Genomic DNA, 9838 nt, shown 5'->3' with positions numbered 1-9838 from the left:
GTTTGGTTCTCCCGCAAGTGCTTACGAATTGGTTGCTTTGTTACTTTGTTTATATTGTTAATATAACTCTTTATTAAGATTTTGTTTGTTGTTATATAGTTATTATACTCCACTTTGTATACTAGGTTATTTTGTATATATTGTTAATAAACAGCATCACATATATCTCTAGAATTAATAGTATTTTTGAAATAAACAATTATTTTTGGAAAGAAAAAAAATTATAAAACACCACTTAAATTATAAAGAACTTATTCGAGTTTTAATTCTGGAATCATCACTCAATAAACATGAAACCAAATCATGTGCATCTACTATGTACTTTAGTAGGAAAAAAATCTATGTACTTCTACGAAAGAAATATATAAACAAATACGGACCATAAATATACATACAAAATATATGATTATATGATAATTATTACTCCTATATTAACTATTTGTAATTCTTATTGGGAAAAAAACACAACAATTATCTTCCTCTGTAAACAGCTGCATTTCTTCCAAAATCTTACCATCTACACCATCAAAATTTCTTTAACAAATCTGCATAATTCATAATAATTCATAACTATAAAAATAAGCTTGATATAGCAATTATTTTACGACAAAAATTAGCCACAAATAGATATTATGCACAAAATTTACTTAAAAATTATGAACTCATATACACCTGATCCGTCAATGGTTTCTGAGTTCTTCATTAATCTTATGCGTTTGCATGATTCAACAAACATCCTGCAAAATTTAACAAAAAAAAAAAAAAAAAAAAACAATTAAGATTCATCTTTAACAACTTCCATGTTAGATTGTTACATAACTTAAATTCTAAAAATTTCTAAACTTACTTCCAGGGAACATCACCAACTAACATCCAATCTCCATCTTTATCTTCATAAGTTGTAACATATACCGTTCCGTTTGCAGGATCCATTAATTTCGTCTCATTTAATATGTTTCCTATGATAATAATTTATTCGATCAACGAGTTTAAGTAATTAAGATTTAAGAGTGTACATTAGTAATCTATCATTAGTAAGGAGTGTACATTAGTAATGTACTAATATGTATCATGATAAAAAAAAAAGTTGTACTTACTTATGGTGAAACATGATGAGAACAGATGTTCAAAAGCACAAAGGAGTTGTTGATAGCATGTGTATAGCTGTAGATCGAGTTTTCGCAAATATGGTGCTCCATCAACAGCCACCTTTACATATTTGCAATCGTTAATCGTCGTGTTTTTTCTGTAACATTTAACCGGCGGCCATCCTACTATTTGTTCCCTGTAAAACTTGCTATATCAATTCGTCAATTCAAGTCACAAAAACTTATATAAGTGCAGAATTTCGAAGGTAATTTTTAGATGGCCAATAATATATATTGTGTAAACCTTGTTTACATTGTTTGATTATGTATTGATGTTAACAGCTAAACTAATAAATCTCATGAAAGATCATATGATTGGTGATAATTTAATAATGTAAAAACACTCAACTAGATAGTACATATATGTTTTTAACTAGTACTAAAATGTGACTATATAAACGAAATTTCCCTTGCCATCTTAAAAACCATCGGTATGTGTCATTAACTCATTAATCATGCATGTTTTAAAAATTATGCTTAATCATATACTCCGTATAGTATATAAGTCCAACGTATGTACTAATAGACTTTTATGTTTTTTTTTTCTTCATAAAATTTATTACAGTTTAAAATGATGCGCATTAATGGTTAAATATATATATATGATCGGGTGACAATATATATATATATATATATATATATATATATATGGTTAGTTTTAATGCTTGCATAAAATTTCATACAACCGGCCTCTTACCATGATCATTATCATTATCATTATATTAATTAGAACACCCAAAAAAAAGCATTTTTTGACGCTTGTATTATTTTTGACACTATTATCTGTGAATAACTTGATATGCTTTGGCACAAAAAATTTTAACACTTAAAACGTAAACAATGAAATTTATATGATATACTCAAACTTACTTGGACGGAGAAGATTTGGTAACAACCGAGCATTCTGTCATGTCATGTTGATCATTTCTTCCTAATTTAAGAACAAACACATCAGGAAACTTCCGTTTTGCCTCTAATTTTCGAGATTCACCCGGTAACCCTAAGGTGAGCTCGGTATCGTTTAAATCTATAAATATTTCGTTGTTAACATTGATGGTGGTACTAGGTGGTTCCGACGTGATGTTTGAAGTTTCCAGTGACATATATGTAGCGTTTGGTAAGATTTGATCTTTTAGTGAATAATGATACTTCTCTTTTAAAGAAAGAAAGTTGGTTTTTTGAGATCTAACAAATTGGAAAATTGATTAAACGTGTTTGTATGATGTTATGAATTATTATATAAAGAAAGGATATATGGTATGAAATCAGTAATGTGTTGATACGTGTTATCTTGATGAGTGGTCAAGATTCTTCCATGGCTACTTGTGGGTGATTTTAAGCATCTAGGAATTGTAGTCGGTATTCCTAGTTAAAAGTTTAAATTTTTTTTACATTATTCAATAGTGTTACACAAAAATATTTAAACTACCCAATAATATCACTAGTTAAAAAGTCAAAAAAATTTCCACTAAATTACGTATTTTAATGTTCTTAAAGGTAGATTTGCATTCTTACAAATGAGAGGACGCGCACACACTGTCAACAAGAAGAATATTGTATAGTTGTGTGATATTGCACAACATGATATATGGGGTTAACAATTTCACAATTGTATAGCTTAAGGAAGAAAACTGACTAAACATTGTAGGGAATTGAGCTAGAGATCGTGAGGCAAGAGATAGAGAATTATGAGACGGAAACGTGCTTAACCAACTAGGACACACATCTGAGAACTTCTTCCACATTTTTGAAGTTACAATAGTTAATATTTTTATTGTTTTAAACTTTTTTTTAGATCATGCATTCCGTTTATTATGTATTTGTTTGCATTTATTTTAACTTTTATTATATATTTATTGTTAAATTATATGTATTTTAGTTTAGTTAAAATAATTTAAAATTTTTAATATAAATAAATAAATAAACAAAACAAAGAAAAATATAACTAAAGAAAAATATAAAAAGGGTGAGATCTACACCTCCATCACCCTCTCCTAAATATTCCACTATTTCTCATCACATATGTCTCCTCAACGCCATCACCTCAAAAAACTCTATCACATTATCATCTTAACGGCACTGCAAAAATAGTTTGAGGGTTGTGTTTACTAACACATTCGTATGTATTTTGAAAAATCACTTACATTATATGATTTGGTATAAATGACAATATAAACTACTTTTTTGAATAACTTTCTCTTAAGAAAATATGAGAAGACTATGATTGTTTAATACTAATATGAAAAATAAGTTTTTACATCTAAAAATTAAACTAAAATGGATTAATGATATAATTGAGTACAAATTGTACCAACTTAACGTGTCTGAATAACTAAATTCCTCGATTTATGAATGATTAATTAATTAAATGTAGGTTAAGTCTTCTTTCGTTGAGTTTTATTTATTTAATTTTTTTTTTGAAAGGCAAACCTACAAATCTACACACGAATCCACGAATAATTACATCTCACTGCCTCAAGTGAGGCTTGAACCCGCAACCTCTTGGTTGAAGAGTTCCTCTCATACCGCTAGGCCAAGAGCCCTTTGGTTTCATTGAGTTTTATTTCAAACTAATTTTCCACTACTCAGGTCGGTCACCCTCTTCACTTTCGTTTACAAGCACGGTACTCAACGATTCAAAAAGTAGTTACCCGCCGACTACTTTCCTTCTCGGACCATCGGGTACGCCAGTGGTCAAACCATTGTACGTTTTTCTCTCATGTTTCCACTTCTTTATCTTCCACTTTCCCTTCTTTTTCTTGTTAGACGGATTAGGTTAGGCCCAAGTCTCCATAAATATTATTTATAATAGTAGACGGTATTTATAGAGTACAAGAACCCTAAACTCATAACTAAACCCTGATGGACCCAAGCCCACAAACGAACTTGGGCCTAACCTAATCCGTTTAACATTTCTAACTTGGTGATTCTTTTTGGTTCATTTCTCATGCGTTAAACACCATAACTCACGCGATGAACATGGTGGTATGCCACTTGTATTTTGATTTTGGTGGTTGTTTCAACGGCAGGGGTGACTGGTTGAGTTAGTTTCATTGCTTCGTTCTCTCAATACCTCACTTTTCATTTTTCCGATGGGGTACCAGTTTTCTCCTGTTTGGAGCTTCGTGCCTTATATGGCATTTAGACTCTGATTTGTAGTTCTTTTGTATGTTTAATGCTTTGGTGTTCATTTTTTTGGGGTGAGATCTGCGAGTTTCAACGGAATTTTGAGAGGAAAGTTTTCAAGTGGTGACCCTTGATCACCGTAGTTTGGGTACTATGGTGGTACATGATCTCTCAATATCATTAAACCGAGTGTTAGTATTTTTCAGTTTCATTTACAAGACCCGTCATATTCTCTGTTCCCTCCTTCACCCTTTTTGCTCTGTTCCCTCCTTCACTCGGTTGTTAGGTGTTCGTTGGCACAGCAATTTTCTACATTTACATTGCTATTGTCGGGCGAATTTAGTTGGATACCGGTCGGGCTAAACCTTATGTTCAGGTGCTTTTCGAGTTTCACGAGCTTTGATTGGAAGTAGTAGTTTTTAGGAGTAGTTTGAGTTATTCTTTATCTAGGTTTGATTATGGTTTGCTGTTGATATTGATTCGTTTATACATATTTTTATTCTCAATATCATTTAGTTTTCATTGAGTTTTTGGTTAATAATTGAGGAAATGGTGAAGGAAATGATAATGTTTGAGTTGATACGTTCCTATGAAATGGTTTGAAGAGTTATTTGGTTTTGGAAGTTTTCTGGTCGAAAGTTCTGTTGTTTTGAAGAAGAAATCGTGAGCTGAAACGAAATGCCAAGTGAAGAATTAAAACAGAAAAAATACTGATTGATTTAGTGTATCTCGCGACAGCGATTCCTCTCAATGCGGTCGCGAGTTTAGACTTGCTCGTGATAAAAATCTCGCGTTCGCTATTCGTTAACAGAACTTCGAAAGTCAGGAACAACAAAACCTCGCGGTCGCGATTTGAGGTAATGCGGTCGCGATTTGGATGAAGGCTCGCGACCGCGATTCACCTAATGCGGTCGCGAGATTTGGCAGCCAACTCAGTTTTTGGGTTTAAGTATAAATAAGCCTTTTTAACCGTTTTTAGGGGAGGCAGTTTATTATTTACGAATTTTATTGTTCCAGCCACTAGGGTACGAATTTCTAAGCTTTTCATTCAGTTTTTCATTATCTTTGCAACATAACAACAATTGTGGTTAGTTTAATCTTGTTATTACTTATATTCTTATTTATGTTAATGGATTCAATGGTTTATTTTGCATGCTCTTGTGTTCTTTATTTTATCATGAGTAGCTAAATTAGTTGTATTCACTTAGATGATTGAACTAAGGTGAAGGATTGCTATCTTTATGATTTGAACAATTGGATCTTTATATTTCATGTATTGTTTGGCTAAGAACGACTGTTATTGTGATTTATCATTAGTTGAAGTTGCGGGGATTATTAACTAGTCAACGAGAGTTGAATAAGTGGTGATCTTTACTAAGTTATTGAACGTGAATAACTTAGGCCTTTGGTTGATTATATACGGGAGACCGGTATAATTGATTAATTAATAATTAAACTGTGATAGAACTTGGTAATTGTGGAATTGTCAGGGAGACTTAAGCAATTCAAGTCAGATTAATATATTGATTTATATATTGGTAACTAGATTAGAGAATTAGGATCAACGAGAGTTGGGCTAGTGATTTAGTCTATAATCTGTGAGAATCGAGAGATAATCATTGTGTTATCACCATTACAATTGTTTGAAATGAACTTAACAGCAATCCTGATCCAAGGGAATTGATTCTAAGTGGATACCTTTATCTTTATTGATTTTAATTCATTTTATTACGCGTTTAAACTTTAAACAAAACAACCTTAATTTTTCTAGAATAATTACAAGTTAAAGTTTCTGATAAAACTGCTCTTTGTGGACGAACTGGTCAATTTTACTTATAAATTACTACACGATCGGGACTAGTTGCCTGTATTATGTGATAATTATTGGGTGATATTTACTAGTTATTTTTAGAGTATAAAACACACATCAACTTTTTGGAGCCGCTGCCGGGAAGCGGTGTTCATTCGGGAATTTACAAGCTTTTAGTTATTCGGTCATTTTGTGAGAAGCAATTCTTGCAAAAGTTACTTTTCTGTCATTTTTATTTTTTCAGTTTTACGCGTGATTTTGTTGTGGTGTGATCGCAGGTTAGGTACCAATAACTCTGGAACCATCTAGAGTTTACCATACACGCAACAAAGCTAAAGAAGAACAGGAAATCGCCGAAGGTTTCACTGAGTTACCTTTATATATTCTGGATTTTGAATATATTAAGAAAGAAGAAGTTAACATGGCTGGAGGAGGAGAAGGTCAGACTATGAAAGCTTTGATGAAAGCCACGAGGGCTGGTAATGGGCATGCCATTAGGCAACCGACAGTCAATACAAATTTTGAGGTCAAAGGACAGATTCTTAATATGATAACTCACCAATGCCAATTCAGGGGTACACCGAAAGAAGATGCATTCGAGCATCTTCATTCTTTCAAAAGTATATGTAATTTGTTCAAGATTGTTCAGGTTGAAGATACAGTTATCTATTTGAGGGTTTTTCCTTGGTCCTTAAAAGACGATGCCAAGGATTGGTTGGAATCATTGCCCGAAGGTGATATCGATAGTTGGACTACGATGGAAGATAAGTTTCTGCAACGTTTCTTTCCGGCTTCTAAAGCTGCTAAGTTGCAAAGTGACATTAATCACTTTGTTCAGAAGCCACATGAGACACTTTATGATGCATGGACACGATTCGGTAAAATGTTACGCAATTGTCCTTAACACGGGTTGAACAATTTTAACAAGGTCCAGATTTTCTATAAGGGTGTTAATGTGCCGACAAGGAAAGAGATCGATATTGCTGCAGGTGGTTCGTTAATGAAAAAGACTCCGGATGAAGCGTACGAGATCATCTCCGAAACTGCTACGCATTCTTATGATTGGCATCAAGAAATGGATGTCTCTCGCTCTTCTCATGTTGCTAGTATCGAAACTAGTGACGAGCTTGCTTCAGTTAAAGCTCAACTTGCAACTTTTAAAAGACAGATGGAGTCGATAACTAAAGAAATGCACGCGATCAAGGTTGGTTGTGAGTTATGTCAAGGACCGCATCTTACGAAAGATTGTGATCAAGCATCAATGGAGGAATAGGCTAATTATCTGGGTTATGTGAAAAAGGGTGATTTTGCGCTTAGTGAATTTCCAGGTGGTAGGAAATTTTTCAACCAAGTGGGTAATACGAGTGGTACTAATTATCAGAGTGGTAATCAGGTTTATCAGGGTATTCAGAAGGTATATCCGTACAGGCCGCGTGGGTTTAATAATAGAAATCAGTAAGCACCGCCTAGAAATTTACCGATGCAACCAGTTCAACAGCCAGAAAATAAGATGCTCCGTTGGAAGAATTACTAAGGGGTTTAATTATGAAAACTGACGAGAACATTACTGCTTTGAGACAGGATGACGAATCGACAAAACAGCAAGTTAGGAGTCAACAGGCCTCAATTCAGAATTTGGAACGTGATGTGGGTCGTATTGCTTAGTCTTTATCGGAGAGACAACCAGGTACTCTTCCATCTAACACGCAGTCCAATTCGAACAATAAAGGACCAGTTAGAAATGAGCATGTGAATGCCATAACCACGCGAAGTGGTCTAGTTATTAACGAGGAGACACTGAAGTCTCCTCCTGTCGTTTCTCCTATTGTTTCTCCTAATGTTTTGCAGGTACCTACTAATGAATAAGAGTCAAAGGATGAAGGTTCTAAGGATGATGAGCCAAAGGTTCAGGAGCAAAAGAAATATGATCCACCGGAGATCATAACTAAAGCACCGCCGTTAAAGTTGTACAAAGCACCAGTTCCGTATCCTAAAGCCTTGAAAAAGGATAAGCTAGCAACTCAATATAAGAGGTTCTTGGATATGATCAATAAAATCATTGTGAATATGCCGCTGGCGGAAGTGATAAAAGGGATGCCCAACTACGGGAAGTTTCTGAAAGACATGATCTCGTCAAAAGGTAAGTACCAAGAGGTGTCAGCCACATTCCTCAATGAGGCATGTTCGGCCATTTTGCAAAAGCAAAAGTTACCGTCTAAATTGGGAGATCCGGGTAGTTTTATCATCCCTTGTCTATTTGGTGATTCGGTAGTGTACGATGCACTAGCCGAGTTAGGGGCAAGCGTTAATTTAATGCCTTATTCGTTGTATTTGAAACTTAGCTTAGGAGATTTAAAACCTACAAGGATGGGGATCCGTTTGGCCAACCATTCTTTTGACACTCCCATAGGAATAGCCGAGGACTTGATAGTAAAAGTAAACAACCCTTGTCCGAATAGGGAGCCATTAGTCTTTTCGGCCGATTTTGTAGTGCTTGAAATGAAAGAGGACACTAAAGTGCCAATCATTCTAGGTCGACCTTTCCTAAACATCGCGGATGCTATCATCCATGTCCAACAAAATACATTAAGTATAGGCGTGGGGGACGAAAGAGTGATTTTTCTTGTAGATAAAGCTATGAAACAACCCAAGTCCACTGATGATGACAATTATTTTCAACTTGATGTAATAGACTTGTGTGTTGAGCATGATTTGCAGGAACTATTGGAAGTTGATACCACAGGTTTTGTTCCTATGGATGGAAGCGATGATTTTGATTTAGATGTTGAATTTGAAAGCTTTATGAAAGTGGATACGGATGATGAATTAAGTGATGAAGAAGATCCCAAAAAAGAGGAACTTGTTGAAGAGATCAAGGAGGAGGATAAGTTCCGTATTAAAACTTCTTTGGAAGAACCACCCATGCTTGAACTTAAGAAGCTCCGGAACATTTGAAGTATGCCTATCTTCAGGGAACTTCAGAATTACCGTTAATTATATCTTCTACTCTTTCTAGTGATCAAAAGGGTCGGTTAATTAATTTGTTAAAGGCTCACAAAAAGGCCATAGCTTGGAAAACGACCGACATATCGGGAATAAATCCCTCTTTTTGCACTCATAAAATCCTCTTAAAGGATGAGTATAAACCTGTTGTCCGAAGGCAAAGGCGGCTAAACCCGAATATGAAGGACGTTTTGAAAAAGGAAGTAGTCAAGTTACTTGACGCCGGGTTAATTTACCCAATCTCCGACAGCCCATGGGTGAGCCATGTCCAAGTAGTACCGAAAAAGGGGGTACAACCATTGTGCTTAATGAAAAGAACGAACTTGTTCCTACACGCACGATTACGGGTTGGAGAGTTTGTATAGACTATCGTCGTTTAAACGATGCCACTAGGAAGGATCACTTCCCGCTACCATTTATCGACCAAATGCTTGAACGATTAGCAGGTAAGGAGTTCTACTACTTCCTAGACGGATTCTCCGGGTATTTCCAAATCCCCATTGACCCCTTAGACCAGGACAAGACCATATTCACTTGTCCGTTCGGTACTTTTGCTTATTGTCGCATGTCTTTCGGGTTATGTAATGCACCTGGTGAAATGTCCCGTTCTTATTGATTAAAAACGTTCCATATTAATTGATTTCGTTGCGAGGTTTTGACCTCTATATGAGACGTTTTTCAAAGACTGCATTCATTTTTAAAACAAACCATAACCTTTATTTCATAGATAAAGGTTTTAAAAAGCTTTACG

General features: G+C 34.7%; 1 protein-coding gene across 2 annotated transcripts; it reads right to left on the bottom strand.

Moving 5' to 3' along the window:
- Window positions 1-219: 219 nt before the first annotated feature.
- Window positions 220-2381, bottom strand: LOC139866433 (auxin-responsive protein IAA1-like). 2 transcript variants are annotated; one of them, XM_071854667.1, is made up of 5 exons: window positions 2019-2381; window positions 1098-1297; window positions 848-959; window positions 673-737; window positions 220-545 (listed from the first exon to the last, which is right to left on the bottom strand). In XM_071854667.1, the coding sequence occupies exons 1-5, from the start codon at window positions 2249-2251 to the stop codon at window positions 526-528; spliced, it is 630 nt and encodes a 209-aa protein (XP_071710768.1). In that variant the 5' UTR covers window positions 2252-2381; the 3' UTR covers window positions 220-525. The 2 variants fall into 2 exon arrangements, with proteins under 2 accessions (XP_071710768.1, XP_071710769.1); XM_071854668.1 differs by having other exon boundaries at window positions 1098-1285; window positions 2019-2378.
- Window positions 2382-9838: the final 7457 nt, after the last annotated feature.

This window comes from Rutidosis leptorrhynchoides, chromosome 9, assembly GCF_046630445.1.
Source record: "Rutidosis leptorrhynchoides isolate AG116_Rl617_1_P2 chromosome 9, CSIRO_AGI_Rlap_v1, whole genome shotgun sequence".
Lineage (NCBI taxonomy): Eukaryota > Viridiplantae > Streptophyta > Magnoliopsida > Asterales > Asteraceae > Rutidosis > Rutidosis leptorrhynchoides.
The sequence above is the reverse complement of the archived record's forward strand: the minus strand, read 5'-3'. Positions and strand labels throughout refer to the sequence as shown.

Coding starts and splice junctions, on each gene's coding strand:
- LOC139866433 (XM_071854667.1), bottom strand. CDS start 2,251: ATGTCACTGGAAACTTCAAACATCACGTCGGAACCACCTAGTACCACC. Junction 1,298..2,018: donor ACCAAATCTTCTCCGTCCAA/GTAAGTTTGAGT, acceptor GAATTGATATAG/CAAGTTTTACAGGGAACAAA. Junction 738..847: donor GTTGGTGATGTTCCCTGGAA/GTAAGTTTAGAA, acceptor TAAATTTTGCAG/GATGTTTGTTGAATCATGCA.